General features: G+C 41.6%; 1 protein-coding gene across 1 annotated transcript in view; it reads right to left on the bottom strand.

Annotated features, from left to right (window-relative positions):
• GPC1 (glypican 1) overlaps nt 1-17,800 on the bottom strand; it is a 264,011-nt gene extending 246,211 nt beyond the window's left edge. The window contains exon 1 of the mRNA XM_054983388.1: nt 16,899-17,800. Coding sequence (XP_054839363.1) covers nt 16,899-17,058 — 160 coding nt within the window. The 5' untranslated portion in view covers nt 17,059-17,800. The remainder of the gene's footprint in view (nt 1-16,898) is intronic.
• Between the last annotated feature and the right edge of the window lie 3,308 nt (nt 17,801-21,108).

Here is a 21,108-nt window from a genome sequence, read left to right as displayed (position 1 = left end):
AAATACTGCAACCACTTAATTTGACTGACACTGTGACCTTAAGAGACAGTACTCAAGAATATAGAGAGACTTTCGTTAAAAAAATGTTATTTTGATTGAATATTAGAAATAAAGTTGTTAGATATCAATGTAAAAATTTTGTGTTCCCCCCGCCCCCGCCCAACGTTTTCAATTTTTTCGGAATAAAGTGTTAAAAACATCAGTTAAATAAAAAGGAAAGTCAGTTATTGTTGGAATTGAAAATACCTGTGTGGGGGACACATTTGAAACCCATCCTTAAGACCAACTGGTAAAAAGACAGATATCATTTTTTAAAATAAAGTTGAATAGCAGCAACGATTTGTGTTTTACAAAATGCTTGCTTCACCTCCTTGAAAACCCTTGAAAATAGCCATTAACCCAAGCAAAATATATTGCTTCACTCTCTTACTATGGATATTGCTTGCTCAAAAGAGTAACCAGTATGCTTAATGGGGATCAGCCCAAGGGAGGTACCGGCTGTCAAGATCTGTAGCTGCAGCTTCATCAGAACAGATCTATCACCACAGCATGATGAAACTCCTTTATGTAACATGGGCTATCACCCAGTCTATTCCCTGCCCCATGCTTGTTCATGAGAGCCAGAACATTTCTTTGCTCTTCCAGCATAGCAAAGATGGTTCAGTAGGCTAATGTTTTAGATACAGCAGATACATTTTGCTCTCTTACAAGATGAAATAAAAACCATAAGAGCTGCCAGGATGCTGTTAAATACAGTATGCTGACATCTTCTTGGAAGAGAATCTAATATGGATGGTTTCCTCGCTGAGGTTACTTCGCTAGTGAGTGGAACATGAATCTGACAGGGAGACGGGAGGTACTGTACATTATGCCATTCAGCTATTAAAAGATTACAGTTAAATATGATCTGGGCATGTGGATTAGTGCATAAGGATGACGAGTTTATACCTTTAACAAGCTACATCCATGAATCATGAAGCATTACAGACTGATATGAATAACATTAATTAATCTTACAATAGATCCCCTTGTGCTCATAAATCACTGCCAGCATGCTGCTTTGACTTGTTAACAGTGTTTTGGGCTTATTGCATAATGTTTTTTAAAAAGCAATCCAAATAGGAAAAGCCCACTGGAAACTTCTCCAAGAAACAGAAAAACTTTGTCGAAAACACAGGGTGTGGTTTATTGGAGCATATAATGTGTGGGTTTTCAAAAACCGGCATTGTTTATACAAATGTTCCTGCAACTAGATGTAACCAAGCTAACATACATCAAGACATAGCACTTCTATGGTGCCTTTGAATTTTTGGCATCGTGCAGTATTTCTATTTTAGTCTGGAAATTGTTGTTTCAAGCAGCTCAGCAGTTGGTTTTTATGATTTGTTTTTATGCTGGGCTGAGTTTTTAATGTTGGGTTTTAAGTAATATCTTTTAATGTATTTTTATTATTTTTATTTCATAAACTGCCTCGGGCAGGTTCCTGGAGAGACAGCATAAGACATTTCTAATTTTTTAAAAAAATCACATCCATGAAAATGAAGCCTCACAAATATCCATTATGTAATACAGCTATACAGAATTTCTACTTTTCATTATTTTAGATAGGGAAAATCAGAGTTGAGCAATCATATGACTACTCAGAAATGTTCCACCTCAAAACAATCCCCACTATTAAAACAGGTGAGGCAGCTTGTCTCAGATTTGGTATACTATTAAGATCAAATCTGCTTTACTAGTTTTAAAAATCTGAGGGGGAGGGCACCATTAAGGTATTTTTCCTCTGGCTTCTAACTGTCGAGGGCAGGGGTTTGTCATGGTGCCCATGGAACCCTCTGAAACCTTTCCTGATGCCTGGCAATTGTTTTCAGAAAGTGGGTGGGGCCAGGTGGGGCTTTTGCCCAGCAAAACTTCTGATTGGCAACTGGAGATCTGATTGGCTGTGCAGATTTTTTTAAAAAGTTGCTTTAGCTAAACACAAGAGTTAGTTATGCATAATCTCAATGCTTGACATTTTGTAGTTGGCTCCACCTTCTGCAGCAGCAATTTTGTCCCCACCACACTGTGTCAGAAATCCAGAGGTTCCACAAGCTTGAAAGGTTAGAGGCTCCTGGTCTACGGCAATCACTTGGCTCCAATGGGGCATATCCAAGGATGGAATAATCCGTCAATGGTTTTTCACCTCCTATTTCTCACTGCAACCCAAAATACCTTTAAAAAGGGTGCTCCGGAGCAGCGGGGGGAGGGGGAGTAATGCTTCAAGTATGGAAATCCTTCCATCTGCAGAAATGCTGTAAGATCCAACCCCAAATCTCTTCAATTCAAACAACATGATTTTAGCAGGCAGGACTATGAACAGAGTCTGTGTCATCCTATTCGATAGCTTTATTACCTCTCCAAGCAGTGTTCTGGGACTCTACCATCCAAAGCATCCTTTGTATCATTTAACTAGTTTATGGCAACTTGTGCTACAACCAAATGAGCAACATTAACGCAAGACACATCTCCTCATATAGCCTGTTCCTGAGCACGTCGATTCAGAAATAAATCTCCCTAAATTCAATAGGATTTACTCCCATGCAAGTATGCACAGGACTGTGCTCTTAGTTATGTTAATCCAATATCACTGACCCTGCTGCCTTACTGTTAAGGATTTCAAAATGAGAACAGAAATTTGCTTTATTGCAATAAAACTTCATTTTGGAGGAGAATGGTTATTAAATAGAAAAAAAGAAACAGATAATAGTTATTTCCCCCTTTTCCCTGAAAACCATGGTAGGCAATACTTAACATAAAAGGCAACAGATTGCTTGTTGGATTAGAAACTGTGGCCAAATAATTGTATCTTGATGTCGTCTCTCTGCGCTGTGTAACTTCCAGTTGGATGCAAATCCACATTCTGAAGAAACTAAAGCAGGATCAGGACAAAATTATACAATAAAAATTTCAGAAACATACTGAGTCAATTATATGGCACAGTTTACAGTCCTGTTAAATGCCATCATTTTTGCAAGCCAAAACCACTTGTCATACAGCATCTGTATTTTAGTCTAATAAAAGGTTTGTAGCATGCATAACTACCATCATATCGTCCAACTAAAATACCTTCAGTGCATCTACTTCTAAAATAAAATGGCAGTGAAATTGAACAAATCATTTTGTTGTGAGAACTTAAATTCTATCCTGCTATTATTTGGCATGTAAACTCCAAAGAAATGTGTATGCCACACAAATGTCATTAATACAGTAAAAAAAAAATCAGTCGATGAGGTTTCAGTATCTGAGATATAACAGTTTCTTTATTTAAATTGTTACAAAGTTTTTGCCTACCAACAGTGAGTGACCTAATTTGCAATTTAGACATCATGTACAGACAAGTATTTCAGTGTCCGCTATCTAAAGCTTCGTTATTTCTCAGAGAAGTAACCAGATTCCATTTGGGAATCTAGCATTACTTGAAGACATGGTTTCATTTCTCATGGACATATTCTGAAAACCTTGATTTCAGGGAATATATCTGAGGATAACAAAGAAGGCTGGCCTTTAGAGTAAAAAGAAACAAGAAACACTGTGAAAGTTTGGGAGACTAGTAACTTATAACGGATATCTAAAGAAGTAGTTACTGCAGGTACTATGATATGCCTCAAGTATTTATAGTTTAGGGCATGAAGGTGGTAAATATCACTGGAATAGATCCTATAACCTTTTGGCTCACACAATAGAAAGGTAAGTGGTTTCATCCAACTCCTGCCTTCATACTGCAGCCCCCCATGCCATGGTGCTGCCCTAACCCTCAGCAGAGAATTTTGTATGTCGCAGCCGGGGGGAAGGCAGGAAAAAGAGGAAAGCTTGTAAGTGGAAAGCTTGAAGGTCCAATCCATTAGTATTATTTTGATCTACTTTATGATAGAGATAAACTCCAGAAGTAACTCCGAAAACATTAATGGAATCATTCCGATTAAATTTGCATCAGAAAAGAATAATTTACAATTCCACCAAACAGGGGGGAAGTTTCTAATTCTCAGACTTTAACAGAAGCGGCAGAAAGCAACAGAAAAGGATAGCCATGTTGAAAGATGTGTATCAAAGGAGAAGACGGGAAGTCGATCCCTGCATCTGCAGTAGGATTACCAGTTGCCTGCCGAGGTGGGCAATCTCCGGAGGATTTGCCTGGTTGCTGGCGGGAGGTGGCAAACCCCCTGGTGATTGCCTGCCACCACCAGGCAACCTGGGAAAGTGAGCACTGGGGTGCACTCCCAGTAGGGCGCAACAATGCTGTCATTGCAATTTTGGCCCCAAAATTAGTCCTGCGCAAAGCACGGGAGCACGCCTGTGGCAAACATTCACTTCCCAAAAGTGACATCATCATGCCTCTCTGGGAGTGGAGGAAACTTCCACAGGTAAGTCCCAAGTTCACCACCTCCCTCTGGGAGGGTACAGGGAATTGAGAACCCTAATTTGCAGGCTCAGTGAAAGTAGTAAAGAGTAGTTCAGTACAAATGAATTTGTTTTATCCATAAGTCCTAACATGTTAATAATAATATCTATTATTTATAAAGCACCGTAACAGAGAGGCTCTGTACTATAATTATATTCAAAAGACACAATCCCTGCCCTCAGGCTTACAATCTAACATGTCCATGTAAATGGGAGTAGTTAAAAATTCAAGACAGCAAGATAAACACAATATAATTAATACAGTCAAGGCTGTGCATTCACATCCCATAAAAGCCATTTATCCAAACAAAAGTCAAGCACACAAGTAAGTGTTCCACCTAATTTGTGTCTTACTCAGAAGTTTGACCAATGCTTACTTTTCTTCAGCAACTCAAGGAAGGAGAAATTTAATCCTTACACTCTCTGTTATGGGGTAAAAGAATCGATGCAACAAATCTCTAGTTGCCTCATCTCCACAGATGCAACACTGCAGACTGTAAGGAGCACTGCAATCTTTCATCTAAAATTGTGGATGGCATTAACTGAAAGCCGAGAAGGGTGAGAGCTTCTCAGCATGTACTTATTCAAAACTGTTAAATAATTTTCAAGGCCAGACCTATATTTAAACCAACTGTATCAAGTAGCAGTCCCTGCAAAGGTGGAGGGGAGGTCATTTATTCAAGTATTTTTTGATGATTAGAAGCAACCTTCCTAGATGGATAAAACTAGTTTACAGAAAAACCATATGAACTGATTATTCATACAATAGGATACCAGTCCTTTTATTTAGTCATGCTGGATGGAGCCTTTTCTAGCAAGCATATTGTTGATATCTTTCTTCTAGTAGATAAACCAATTTACCAGTAATTTTAAAAGGTGTACTCAAATTCCTTTGTCTACTAGGAGAATTCCAGCTCCAAACATCAGAAAAACTAGAAGCATGCTTTTAGATATTTCTAATATTGTTCTCAAAAGTTTGCTCTAAAAAGATCAGATGTTCTATGGTATCCTCAGATCTCCCTACCATGAAGAAAATGAAGGATTCAGCATCAAGGCCAAAGTCTTTTAAACTGTAAGAAACTGCATGCCCATATGTCCTCCAGAATCTCAGAACTCATATGTTGTGTGCTCAACTTAGCAGCAGAAAGATGTTTTTTCCGATCAGCAGTACTGGATTATTAACTCCCTCATCTACAGATATAGGTATAATTTTACTTCTTCCTTTGTATAGGAATCTAAGCACAATGTACGAAGACCTGTTTTACACCCCATAGTAACCACTTTGGCTTTATCACAGTTGATGCTCAGCAATTCTTATTACAATTTCCAAGTGAAGGAATAGATCATGATATCATCTGTGTAAATTAGTTTGCACAGCTTTCTCTTCCCTATGAAAGGGGCAAAAGAATCACTCACTCCTGACCTCTGGGCCAGTATCATTTATTTTAAAAGTTAATTAAAAACAGAGCAGGTGTTTATTTTTGGGTATGTAATACCTAGAACATATGAAGCAATTTTACTGAGCCACTGGAAAGATCCAAGGATTCCAAAAATCAGAATAAATCTAATGCTCACATTATTAGCAATTGCAAAACTCATTATAGCTTCTAATTGGAAACAAAAATCCACACTGACAATCTCTAATTGGCAAGCCTGAATTTGGGACCATTTTATAATGGAAAAACTTTCGGATCAACTTGCCCAAAGAGAAAACCCAAACTATAAAATCCCACCTTCTGGAGCAATGGTCCCCAATTCTAGATTACTTAACAAAAGATGAAACTATGACAAATGCAAGCAGGAAGCATGACCTCTACTATTCCCTAGCATACTTATGATACCGGTTAGCACATTAATGTGATCATCACTAAGCAGTAACCAAACCTGGAAAAATTTTGTTTAACAGAGCTTTTCCTATGCATCTTTGTCACACAACAGCCACTCAAATAACTGAATAATGAATATTGAACCATGTAACAGGTGTACTTTTCTGATTGTTGTATGTAATATTCTATGTTGTTAATTGGTTATTGTTGTTTTAAAAAATTACTGAAAACGTTGAATAAAATATAATTTAAAAAGAACAGAGTAGGTGCATATCCCATGTTACTAATGTAGTGCCCATTAGAATAGTGAAAGAGGCATATCTTCACAACCAAACATGTCTCTGGGTATGCCCTGGGTATGATGTGCTTGGTGTTAAAAAAAAAAAAGTCCCTGATACATGACAGCCATGCTCTGAGTAGACATTTTTGTTTAGGATTTATGACACACACAAACACCCCACAGTCCAAACTAGAGAGCCTACCCAAGCTGACCCAAAGCTGGAAGGCAGAAGCCAGCACCAGGGGGCAAAGCGACGTAATGCAATAACGACATTACAATACAAGATTATAATGTCCTTTTCTTCACACAGACCAGAAAGGTGCATCATAACAATATAATGACAAGCTTAATTTATGGTTGTGATTACGTGGATCCCTTTTAGGTTTTCAAAGATTGACTATCTATGTTTTTTGGGTTAAAATTTCTGTGCTTGGGACTATGCAGTGCCAACACAGCATGTGCACCATGCTGTGTTTCCCTTTGCTTTCATTTCTTTTTTCTTTTTTCTTTTTTCCCCCCTCCCACTGCTAACACCTTAGTGCTGGGCACCTTTGGTTGTTGTAATGTAATAAAGCAATTGTGCATACATGGTATTTTTTTAGAAAGGGGTGGTAGAAATGCATAGCACGGGTGACACCGACAGGGACACCAATGATGATGTCCATACCTCATCACATAACTCTGTTTCATGATGGTGCAGACAAAAAAAGGCACCCATGCTGGGATTAAAAGCAGCATGTGGAAAGGTAGGTGGCCAAAACTAATCTAATTCTTGAGGAGCTAATGCTCAAAAAGAGGAGTAAATCACTCATGCAGAAAAGGTCAGTGTTTGAAGACAGGGTTCTGTCTCCTTAAGGAAGAGGCCCACACTCTTTGGGGGATATCCATTGCAGAGAGTACAACAAAACATATCATTTTAAAACTCTGGTTTGTGGAGAAAACATTGTACATTTTTTCACAGTATTAGAGACTGTTAGAAAATCCTTGGATTTGTAAAGAGGTGGAAAAAAATCAGAAAATATCTTCCACTAGAAACTCAAGTGGAAATAAAATGAATGGAATGTTCATGCTGCATTACTACAGCCTTCATCTATAGCGCATATTTTGCCAGATTTTGCTATTTTCAAGCAGACCAATTAGTTTAATGGAAATTCATAAACCGCTATCACTTGGAATTTTATGCAGTGGCATTCTCTGGAAATTTTTGTGTATACATTCTGGGAATGTTGCAGCCAAAAGACAAGACTTGTTAACCACTACAGTTCAAGCTGATCTTGTGATGACAGCCTGTTGTGAGCATACATGCAGAAAGAAACACAGGGGCTTGTACTGTGTGTGTGTGTATACATATATATAGCCATGTGCTGGTGCATGTTCAAGTGTTACTATTTATGACAGATTTTAAAAAGCACAGTTCCAGCCAAACTCCTACTGTTATATGCAAATGGCTGTTCAGCGCAGAGCTGTATGTAGCAGTTAGCATTTCAAATGGAAACACAAACACCTAACTGATCATGAGAGTATTCCCTGGATAACTACTACTACTACTACAAAATATCACCAGTGGGTGGACTTGTCACATCTCTTCAGACCAGAAGCACTACATGTGCTCACCTGTTAAGGATCCTGTAAGCCAGTCGTGTCTTTTGGCAACAAACCATGTACTCTCATGACATTCCCTAACAGTTATAAACTCTTTTCTACTGTAACATTAGTTAAACATTCCCATACCTGCATATGTAAGGGAAAGGCAGTGAAGTCAGAATCTATTCTGGTTTGCTCAGAAGTAAGTCTCACTGAGCAAAATGGGACTTCCTCCCAAGTAAGCATGCTTGGGATGGTCACCCAAGAGGATAGATCAACATTTGCATCTGGTACAGAGGGAACTGGGTATTTTTTAAAAAAGTTTACTAAAACAGTAGCTAAGTTAAAACACAAGAATGAAGTTAAGTGACAGAACTAAATAAAGACCTGGCAACTCAAAGTCTATATAATTTCCTTCCTTTCACTCATCTCAACAGAAAATTCTCATACGTCTTTTAACATGGATGTTCTCAGAGTGAAACTCTTTGAGATTCATCTAGAACAAAACTGGAAAAAAAGACAAAGACCAGCAATTTGGCTGGCAGCATTCGGTCTTGTTCAAAAGGGCCAAGAGAATTATCTGGACTAATTAGTCCTATAAGCTCCCTGGGGAAGCTAATTGTCCATGAAAGATAAGAGGGTTGCCCAATGGCCCTTAGCGCAGCCTGTGCACATTAGGGAGACACACAGCAAGGCATTCAAGCTGATTCCTCTTAGCTTTCTCCAACATTAAGGATAATTCAGTTCCATCTATAAAAGTTTAGTAACCTGCACTGCTTTGTAAAGCTAGTAAGTTTTAAAAACACATACTGGATCTCAATTAAAACCAGACATTAAAAACATTCTTTGTGAATGGGGGCAAAAACCCCACTTGAATATGGGATTTGTACCATGTCCCCTCCCTCCAAGAAAAGTTGACACTTGGGAAAATATATGTCAATGCAAATATATGTCAATGCAAATATAATGAAATTAACAAATATAAAGTGTGAACACAAGAAAACCAGAAGGCTCGACTCCTCCATTTATTCAGATCTTTATAATTACTGTGCTAATAACAGCCTTGGTGTAGGTGTCTCTCTGAACAGGCTTGTACACTCCAAAGCCTTTTGCTGAGCAAAGGAGACTTCTTAGTCATAATCCTCACTTAAATCACAACTAAGACTGGAGATTAAAATGTGCAAAATATGCTATAAATGTTCTAGAACTTTAGCATGTATTGTTAACTCATTCAGAGTCAGCAGCACCACTGCAACACCAAGGGGCTTAAGTAATTTTCCAAGTAGGCTGAGAGAAGCTCTAGTTCAACCACATTTGTAATGTGAATGTAAAAAACCCGTGAATTTTGGATAACACTTTCCCAGTCTCAGTCTTCCAGTACTTTGCTTGGTAATGACTAATGATCAGACATTAACTTCAATTGCAAGATAATAGCTTGAATAGTAGGTGCTTAAAGGGAATTTAAGCCTCATGATGAAAGCACCCACACTGTTGCTAAAGCAATGTGAAGGCAGCATACTTCTGAGGTGCAGACAGACTCTCCAGCTCACAATCTATCAGCCCACATGGTTTGATACTTTCCCAGCGCCATGCACTCCCTTTAGTTATTCTTTTTCTTAACTACACAGTCCTATGGAAAGTGTTTAAAAACTCTTTATTATTCTTGTTCTGTGTACATTAGGGGTGTGCATTGCTAAGTTCCTGAGGTGAAAATCACTGTTTCAGGTTGATAACATGATTTTCTGGAACAGTAACATAAATATGAGATTCTAGGCATCACAAAACACACACACACCCAAACCATGTTGTTTTTCGTGTTTGGGTGCTCACCATCAGGCATCTTGTTTTTCCTTGATTCCCTGAATTTCCCAGGTGGTGGGTGGCACATTCCTCTTCCAATCAGAGGCTTGCAAGGGACCTGGAGGGGATGAGCGCTCCCAGGCTTCAGCCAATCACCTCTGTAGATAAGCCCCAGAGAAAGAAGTTCTGTGCAGAAGTCTGCGCCAAACTGAGCGCTCAAACTACTCCACATACTGCTCCAAATTTATGTGAATAAATTCCTACTGGGGAGTTCTTTAGCATTAGGGAAAAGGCTTTTGGAAGACATTCTTAGAGCTGACGTCTGACTCTGGTCAAAGCAAGGAACTCATAAACAAACATATCACGTAGCTTAGCCCTTGAACTCCCCAACATCTTAGTACACATACACTTGAACACATGAAGCTGCCTCATACTGAATCAGACGATTGATCCATCAAGACAGTACTGTCCACTCAGGCTGGCAGCAGATCTCCAGGGTCTCATGTTGAGGTCCTTCATATCACCTTCCACCTGATCCTTTTAACTGGAGATCCTAAGGACTGAACTTGGGACATTCTGTATGCCAAACAGATGTTCCACTGAGCCACAGCCCCTCCCCTGTACAAGCTTACAGCTCAGGTTGCCCCATATTGTAAACAGCAGCATACCATAGATATACATGACAGAGGTTTGGATCTTAAGCTTCGGTTCTGTTTGCATCCTTCATCCATTGTGGAGAGGTCCTCCACTGCCCTCTCTTTCCTCAACTGTCAAAGCCATAAACCCCAGGAACACATCCAAGGCAATTTTTTTCAGCCATCTCTCTGCACATAATTATGCGGAGTCTCATCTGCCATTCTGTTGCCTATGTATCCAATTGGAGAGATCTTTTATAGAGGTCTGTTTGGAATCTCACCAGCCCGAATAATCTGTTATCACCCACAAGTGCTGTTCATGAAAGCAAATAGAAGCAGAAGCAGCTCATGATGTGCAATGTATGTTCATATGATGGAAAGAGCAGAGATCCCTTTCCCCTCATTGATTTCTCTTCACATACAAGTTTGGAGAAAGCAGCTAGCACCAGTAGTCTAGGGGCATCTAAGGAGGAAGCCCCTAGGCACCATGATGATGGTTTGGGGAAGAATCAGTACCAGCTTGTCTAAAAACCTTAGAAACGTTGTCCATTTGCAGGGGCTCCTGAGATGGGAAGAAACGTGGGCAGTATAGACTATTTTAGGAATGGAAGCAGAAACAACAGGGGAGAATTTGTTCAAGAGAGAGCATATGATCAAGTGGGGAAAGTGAGGAGCCAAGAAGTCTTGGAGGCTTACAGCTCTTCACAAAGCTAGGATTAGCATGTCTGTTAACTGACCAGTCATATATTGTCGATACATTGATAGATATTTCACAAAGCCAAGAATGCCACTGTGTTGGCAGCAGCTTATATTGTTTGTTTCATTATTTGTTAGCAACAACATCTTTTACAAACAGGAAGTTTTTAAAAAATAGCTGATGTTACTTTCCTTTATGATGTAATTTAGTTTTGTTACTGTACACGCATAATGATATTCCAGGTTAGAACTGAATAGAAGAACCGTCCTGCAAATCATATTTATGATTTACTTACTTAACTTGGCAAATAATAACAATTCATTGCAATTACATTGTTTTGCAACACTAGTTAGGTAATTTGCTTGTATCAAACTTGTTAATGATTAAAGTATGTGTTTTGTTGTACTAATCAGGGTTAACACTTTAAAAATTCTTGACTGTTCAAGATAACATTTACCCAGCCAATTGATCACATATTTTTTCACATATCAAACAGCCAAACATCATGTGAACACATTTAAATATACTGGGGTATCCACAGCATTTTGACTTTCAGTATATTGTCGAAGGATTTCACGGCCGGAGAACGATAGTTGTTGTGGATTTTCCAGGCTGTATAGCCGTGGGGTCTTGGCATTGTAGTTCCTGACGTTTCGCCAGCAGCTGTGGCTGGCATCTTCAGAGGTGTAGCACCAAAAGACAGAGATCTCTCAGTGTCACAGTGTGGAAAAGATTTTGGCAGGTCATTTATATCTACTCCAACCCCAACCCTCCTGAGTAGATATAAATGACCTGCCAACATCTTTTCCACACTGTGACACTGAGAGATCTCTGTCTTTTGGTGCTACACCTCTGAAGATGCCAGCCACAGCTGCTGGCGAAACATCAGGAACTACAATGCCAAGACCATGGCTATACAGCCCGGAAAATCCACAACCACCATTTGACTTTCAGTGTTCGAATACAAATTCTAGCAAGAAGTTGCAAGTAACTCTTGCAATTGCTAGACTGATATTATTAACACAATGCAGATGGGACTTTCTAAATTCTTATCAATTTGAAGTACATATGGCAACCACCAACTAGGAACATGAAGAATTCCTTTTTAAGTACACAGCTGGCAGTGCTATAAGCAGATGGCTCATAAGACAGCCTTCTCCCATTCTTTTCTCTGCTCATTTTCCACTTGCAATCCTCCTTCCAGCTTTCATAATGCTAAGTGTCTAACATCTCTGTGCATGATGAAATGCTGTCAAAGGCACAGTTTGACAGAGTTCCCTACTCTTGAAATTTCTATACATGCTGTAATTCTTTGGATATCATGAGAGACATTCCTGAAATTATCTTGCTACATTAACTATATTTATTTCTAAATGTCTGAAATAATAAGACAATGGACTTAAGACCAAGGGAGGACACCTGACAATCTATATCTGTGCAGCAAATGAAATATTTCAGTTACAGTATAACCTCATTCTGGAGACATGAAGCTCACTTGGCAAGCAGGATGAACAAAAATTGATGGTATAAAACAATTTAAAATCTGCTTTTTTAACCATCTCATTTATAGTAAGAAAATTGTATAGTAATTATTTAACAATAATGTGATTTGGAAGGAAACCTAAATATACGTGTGTTAAAGCATTACATATAATCTCTTAAAACTGAAAATGATCCTGTATTAAAAATATACTGAGCTAATTTCTCTGTAAGAAAGAAAATGATGATGGGAAAATACTTGAGTTCTTATTATAACTGACAGTTCTGTACTAACTCTGGAATTCCTACTGGACCCAGGGATTAGCAATTCATTACAGAATCTAGAAGATGCTGTCATATACTTCACCAGGATCACCTAATGAACCCATCCATATAGGCTCTTCCGTGTGTTCAGTTTCAAGATTCTACCAAGCAGAGCAGACATTTACATTCCATTCCAGAATGGAAATGTACAGAAACTGTATTTTGTCCCAATAACTAATATCACCTGCTTCTTAACAGCTTTCAAATAAGCAACATCGCTTAATAGCCTAGGGTTGCCCACTTTGGGTTGGAAAATTCCTGCAGTCTTGGGGGTGGAGCCTGAGGAGGACAGGGCTTGGGCAGGGACCTCAGCAGGGTATCAGGCCACAGAGTCCACCCTCCAAAGTAGCCATTTACTCCAAGGGAACTGATCCCTGTCATTTGGAGATCAGCTATAATTCCAGGAGATCTCCAGGCCCCACCTGGAGGCTGGCAACCATAATCCTTACGTGTGCATAGTTTGTCAAGATGAAATCTGTCTCTTGATATAAACCTACACTGCCTGACCAAAGATTTCGGCTTAGGCTCCAGAATTATATAAAGACTCAAAAGTTAGAAGCCAATATGTTTTTGTTATAGCTCCTAGTTAGTATTCATGTTTGTTTAGGAAATATGAAATTCAAAGTAGAAAATTTGATTAAAATTTTCTCTTTTTCTCTCATTCAAATAATTACTTCAGTCACCTTTTAAGTCAATAAGCTGCTGACAAGAGACTGAACAAGAAGCACAACAAAAAAGCACCTAAGCAGACACTTTGAATGGAAACAATGTAATATAAAATGAATGAATTTCTAACACACCATGCACAAAAATTATGTTACTATTAGTTCATGTCAACCATACCATGGAGACCTTTTCTGCTAATGATGCTGGCTACACCTGCAGAGGTTCTAGCATATTATTCCAGGATCATATAGTGGTCAGAGTGTTAGATTAGGATCTGGGAGACCCAGCTTTAAATCCGGTCGTGGAGGCTTGCCGGGTGACTTAGGCCGGTCGCATACTCTCATCCTAACCTACATCAGAGGGTTGTCATCAGGATGAAATGGAGGAGAATGATGTAAACTGCTCTGGCATTCTGCTGGGGAGAATGCCAGGTATAAATGAAGTAAATAAATAAATAAGTACATGTCCCATGATCTGTATTTAGAATAAACACAGATGAACAAAACTCAGGACACCTCACTTAATCACTTTTGTGGCAGGCTAAAATAAGCCCTCTATTGAAATGGCCGTAAGAAAAAAAATATATTCCCATTTCAACTCTCCACAATCCTATTTACTCCTTGTAAGCAGCGGGGGGATACACAATACTGACCTGTGTATGTATGCTCTTGTATGTTTGCCCCACTGACTTCAAAAGAGCAAACTCCCAAGCAAGTGTACCCAGGATTGAAAGAGCAAATGGTCTGCTCACCTTGTGAAGTGGTTAACGGACAAAGCACCTCTTGCCCAAGTCTGATGAGGGTAACAGAAATTCCTTATTTCTGATAAATGTATCTTAAAGGATATTTGGCAGTAAAGTTAATATCTTTCAGAACTAATAAATAAGGAACTAGAAAACCCAAAGATACTGCACTTACTAATCATAGATCCAGAGGAGGTAGCCGTGTTAGTCTGTAGTAGCAAAATCAAAAAGAGTCCAGTAGCACCTTTAAGACTAACCAATTTTATTGTAGCGTTAGTCTTAAAGGTGCTACTGGACTCTTTTTGATTTTGCACTTACTAAGATGACAACTGATAATGTTCTCTAGGGGGCACTCTTTCCAATGGAAAAAGATATATTTGCTTCACCTCATTAATATGCAGTTACCCAGAGGGCTCGTTTGTTCTGAAAAGATTTAATATTGAAGAGTGAATCTTTCTTGCCATAGATCTCCATATTGAAAAACAATAAACATTCTTACTAAAATAGTCTCTCTTTTCAATTAGGAGAGGTGGCTACTGAACAAAAGATAAGCTCATTGACATGTGATCAAATTACACTATCCATGAGCCCTTATTATGGCTTGTCACTGACAAAGCCCATCATAGGGGAGGGAAGGAATGTGTTTAAAAAGAAAGAAAGATGACATTTCACGATTGTCCCCTTCTGCTTTTAGGCTCGCCTTTATCCAAGATTTGATTAAAGGGAGCAACAAATTGTTGATATTGTTTTCATGAGAACTAGTGATCTCTCTGCAGGGCATGCTCATTATTGTAAACCACCTTGCGTTTTCCTGAAGGAGACAGTGTAAGTTATCTAAATAAATGAAGATTTGTTTTAAAAAATGAAATTCTACCCATGTATATTTATTTAACTTATTTTTTACACCCTGCTACAAAATTGTAACCAAGGCAGTTTATAGCATATTCTAATTACAAGCACCAGTTCCAATCCTTAAAACGCTCATTCCAGAGATCAACCCACTACACACAAGGACTAAAAGAGCCCTATTACACTTCCAGGCAGGTCAGTGGGTGAAAGCCTCTGCCATTCAAAGATCATACAGAACTTCACACACTTAATGCTGCCTAATTCAATGGCAGTTTATTAGGCTGCAATGGACCTGGGTAGTCAGCCTCACTGAAATCAAAGGTTTATGTCCAAAGAAACACAGCTTGTGCTGTTTGGCTGTTGTCTGCCCTGTGGCAACTCATGGTATGTTTCAATGATGTTCTCACAAGCCAGTCAAAATGATTATTTTACCAGAGGTTAATTTTTGTTCTGTGTACTTCACAAGTTTCAGAGGAAGTTTTTAACCCCCTGTGCCTTAGTTTAGCAAACTAAACTAAAGAGGAAATCTTAAATAATGACAGAAGTAGACGATGGCTCAGTCCTCAGTTAGAGCTCACCACCTCGAACAGCTGAATGTTTTGTGTGTCATTTCTTAACAACTGTCAGCTGGTTTTTAAGCTTCTTCCTTCCCAGAAATAGAGGGCAAAGCACATCCCATCTCCTCCTTTATTACCTCGTGGCATTCTCTAACTTTGGAACTAATCACAACAGTTTTTCATTATCCAACACACTTCTGGCTCAAATCCTCTAGAGCATTACTGCCAGATGCTAAGGACAGAGTTTTATTTTTAAAACCGCATCCCCAGTATTATGCAGTTGGGGGGGGGGGGAGAAAGAGAACCTCTGCACATAAAACTCAGGAAACAAAGCACATTTTGAGGCAGCGGTGGCACCAGAGAGAGTGGTGTGAGCCTGTTTCATGATTCCAAGCACCCTCTGACACAGACAGGGGCTGGAGCCCCTTCTTTCAAAAAGAAGCCTCCAGCAGATGCTATTTTTTGTAAGGAAAGCCTCAACCCAAACTGAAGTTCCTGGAAATGCTGACTCCTTACAGACAGCAGCGGTTAAGCTAGCTGCGGGTGACCAGAAGCCACCATCAAAGGGCTTATTAGCTGTATCACGATTTACAGAAACTGCATCAATAAGAGTCAGTCCCTTCCATAAAAAACTTGGGGAGAGGGGAAGAGACAGAGCCCTGTTTTCAAGAGAAGGCCTGCCTTGGGCAAGTCTTAAAATGAAAGCGGGCCGGGCCTCTAAACCTTCCTCAAGTCACACCTCTGCCTTGGGAACCGAGACCCCAAGCTCCGCTGCGCGAGTGGCGACTGCCATGACGGCCTGGGAAGGCAACGGCCCTTTGCACATGCTCCGAAGCCCGCTTGATTCTTGGCAGGTTCCGGAGCTTGGAGCTCGTTCTCGCTCTCGTTCTGGGCGACCGGAATCCCAGCCTGCCCGAATCACTCGCACCCCCGACGAGTGGCTGCGGAAAGAGCGCGCGCAGCTCCCTAGCCGGCCGTCCTGGGGCAGAAGCGACGCAACTGGCGGGGCCGGTCCTACTCACCGGAGATCTCCGCCTGGGGGACCCCGCTGGGGCTGAATCCTTTGGCTCCGTAGAGTTGACGGAGCTCGGAGCAGCTCTTCGGCTTGTTGCCGCCGTCACTCCGAGCCGAAGCGGACGCGGCGACGCACAGTAGCCAAAATCCCCACGAGAAGAAAGGCATCCTGGCCGCGCAGCCCCCGAGTCCCCCAAGAACCTGCAGGCAGCCGCCGCGACAAAGGCGAGAGCGATCCCGGGCCGGCCCCTCCCGCAGCCTCGCGCGCTCTCTCCAGGAAGGCTCCAGGGGTCACCGAGAGGCGAGGGAGACCCGACGGCTCAGTGCCACCGCCTTCCCCCGAGCATACCTTCCTCCGCTTCCAGGGGCGAGCGGCAAACAATGGCAAGCCCAGCCGAGCAGCCCGGCAGGGCGGAAGGGCACACGGGGGCAGGGAAGGCAGCGGGCTCCGTCGCTTCCAACGAGGGGCGATGGAACGCCTTCGGTCTTCGGGGGCTCGGGAAAGGAGGTGGGGGTCACTTCAGCAAAGTGCTTCGAGGGCAGCGCCCGGGAGGTGGCAAGACGTCTAATCCGCGCGCGGGCTGCTGCGAGCGGGCTGGCGGGTTTGCATAGAAGAACCGCTTCAACTGGGGCAATCCTTTGCCGCACCGGTGGCGTTTATTGAGAGAGAGAAGTCGCGTCTTGCAGGTCCTGCCCAGCGGCGGACAAAGAGGACTTTGCTGAGGATGCTACAGAGGAGGAAGACGGCGGCAAGTCCCGGCGTGCAAAGTTTGAAGCTGGGCGGCGGGCGAGAAAGGAAAGGCGAGGCAGGAGCTGGCCGGCCGGCCTGGGACCGCAGCCCGGGCAAAGGCGAGCGCCCGGCGGCGCGCGTGCGTCCGATCCGGTAGGCGCGGCGGCAGCACCACCTGCAAAGCCAGCCAGATACAGAAAGAGAGGAGGCTCCGCGGCGAGGCAGGGCTTCCCCGCCGGACGTGGCATCACGCCCCCCGACAACCAATCGCAGGGCGGCCTGGCCTCCCGTTTCACCCGCTCAAGCTCCACCTCCCCTCGAGCTGCACGCGCAGCGCTGGGGCGCCTTCTTTCCAGACCGGCTGCCTGGGACTGCTCGAGAGGCGGAGGTCGCCGGTCGGAGTCGCGCTCGGCTCCGCTGGGCCTGGATCTCCCAGGCGATCCTCCAACTCCGTGTAAAGTACGGACCAAACAAAGAATGTGCGCTTTTGGCTTACAAAGGAGCGCGCTCGAATGCGCTCTTTGAAAGCCTAGTCGCGATTATGCGCCGCCTGATCTGTTGCGTGAGGAGTGGGAAGCGGGAGGGTCCTACAACGCAAGATTTGGATGAGCCTGGCCGGCAACGACTTGCTCATGTGTCCCGCCCCCGCCCCCAAAAAGCAACGCCGCAGCACGTCCGCGTATCCATTGTGTGGCTCATAGGCAAAGTTCGCATTCCAGTTTGGAACTTGCCGGGATGGCCAATTTGGGCTGTACAGCGGCTGGACTATTAAAGCGTTTTAGTAGCGCAGGGCGAATGCGACCTTTGTCCTGATTTGTTTCCAGAAGGGTATCGATCTCATCTCCACCACGATCTCAAGATCAGGCATCTGACGAAGAGAACTTGATTCTCGAAAGCTTATGCTACAATAAAATTGGTTAGTCTTAAAGGTGCTACTGGACTCTTTTTGATCAAGATCCTTCAGTAACTCAAAAACGCTTTCCCTGTAACCTGTCTCTGAAGGGCTGCACAGCAGCGACCCGCACCTCTGCTGTTGTTTCAGCTTCATCGCATCCTCTTAAAATCACGCTCTGTTGACTCAGATGCTTCTTTCCTTTCGCTCCTGAGCTGCTAAAAAAGATTAGCATTGACTGAGCAGGTAGCACTTGCTAGTTTCCAGAAAGGGATTTTCATTTTAAAGCAGAGAAATAGTCACTGTGTGGGAAGGGTGTGTGTGGAGAGACTTCCCTCCCCATCAAAGATGTTGTGCATTCCTCATGGTAAATGTGCACATCCATGCTTGTAGTCTCCCTGTTAAAAGAACTGCAGGTCCAGAAGAAGAACAGCCTGTGCCTTGCAGCGGGCTACATTTGCTGCGCTGTCACTAAACCAGGAGGACTGTGGTATTCTGCCAAAAGACCATCAACTGCTTCTAGTTCCTTGCGGTGGACTACCGACTACAGGGTAATGAAAAGCAGGATCTTTGCAAAATCTAGAAGGGAAATGGTGAGTTCAGGGGAAGAAGCTTCTGCTGGATGAAAATAATGCAGGATGAGAATCTCAAATCCCTAAAGAATGACTTGAGGGAAAGGGTTGGTTCAGAGGTAGGAGCCTTCAGCAGGATGCCCCCCCCCCTCTCTCTCTCTCTCTCTCACACACACACACACACACACACACACACACCTGTTCTTTGCCACTGGTCCAGCACATTCTCCCTCATTCCTCTAGAAGATAGAGATTTTATGGTTTCTTGTCCCAAATGCCTGTTGTTGCCTCTTGTCTCGTTCTGGATTGTTATACCTCAAGAGGACTGTAATTCCAGAGGGTAGCCATGTTGCAGCAAAATAAAACAGAACTCAACGGCACCTTCAAGTCTAATTTAGTTTTGCCGGCATGGTGTGGTGGTTAGAGAGTCAGAGTCTGGAGATTTAGGGTTTAAATCCCCATTCTACCATGGAAGTTTGCTGGGTGACCTTGGGCCAGTCACGCTCTCAGCTTAACCTACCTCACAAAGTTGTTGTGAGGATAAAATGTTGCCACATTCATTGAAAAAAAGTGAGGTATAAATGAAGTAAGTAAATAAATAATATTCCAGCATAAACTTTCATGAGTAAGAGTTCACTTCAGGTATCGGATGACTTGGACCCTGACTCACAAAAACTTATATTAGAACACATTTTGATTGGTTAAGGTGCCATGGGACTCTTGTTTTACTGAAGATGACCGCCCTCTATTTTTGACTCAGGCTCAAGTTAAAGAACCCCTAAAATGGGAGGCAGGGCTTTTGCAGTAGATACCTTTCCTCTTAAATATGTACATCGCTCACTCATCACCTTCTGAATAGTGATAAACATATGCATGCCTCTAAATTCTGGAGAGAGGCTTCTGACACACAAACATGGTGTTGAAATTACATTCCTCTCGCTTATTGAAAAGGTGTTCTATTTTTGAGAACCACTTTCTGAAGCATCAACTTGTTGACTGAAAAGAGGGGGGAGGGTTATGGGAATCAATGTGAAGTACTGGAGAGGAAGCTTCTAATTTATAGATTTCTGCATACTACCGTTACTCAAAGGGAAAGGGAAAATTTTGAAGAGAGAAGACGACTCAGAGGGGAAAGAAACCAGAACATGAGATAAGTAGGTATATAAAGAAACAAAGCAACAAAGAGGCTGCTTGTGACAGAGACAGAAAATCCATCTAGCCCCAAAGATCATAGCACATCATTCAATGAGGGGAAAAATATGCTCCTTCTTGAAGAACTGATTCAGGCATTAGAATGTGTCAGGTTGATAAACAGAGGACTTTGTATCTTGCTCACAGTAAGAATAAAGTGGAGGGGGCAAGGGGGCAAGCAATACAAAGAATATTTATAAAAGTGGAATTCTGTAGCCCCGGACAAGAGAGCTCAGCATGGAAGAAAACACTGAACATTAATATTAGGGGTTTTCCATGCATTCCCCCCCCCCCCCATCCATTCTGGCCCCACATTTTTTCTTTTTTTTTTAAAGAATTTTTATTGGATTAGAAACATATAATAACAATTATAATCACATTATTTAATTTTTTCTAATTCTAACCCCCTCCATTTCCCCCCCCCTTTTTGTTGACTTCCAACAGTTTTCCAACCCCCTATCCACTTTCCCTCTACTCCCTTCATACTTATTTTATTTATTTATTTATAATATACTTTCAGATTCTTCTAAGCACTATTTCCACTTCCTTTCACATATAGATTATCATATAAATTGTCATATAAATAAAATCCTCTTAATCTATCTTCTTCATTGAAACTACTAATAATATTCATTTTGATAACCTATGTTTTGTCTTACTCCTTCTATTCTCTTCGATATGGGACAAACAATTTGCCCCCCTTTATCAATTCCAATACTACTATACACATACTTATTATACACACTTATTGTCATTTACTTAGACTTCTATATATTATTCTTTATCTATACATATACCATAAGTCTAACAATTAGACCTATCTTTAAATTTAC

The sequence above is a fragment of the Eublepharis macularius genome, chromosome 6 (assembly GCF_028583425.1).
Source record: "Eublepharis macularius isolate TG4126 chromosome 6, MPM_Emac_v1.0, whole genome shotgun sequence".
NCBI lineage: Eukaryota > Metazoa > Chordata > Lepidosauria > Squamata > Eublepharidae > Eublepharis > Eublepharis macularius.
This window is presented reverse-complemented; position numbering and strand designations above follow the sequence as displayed.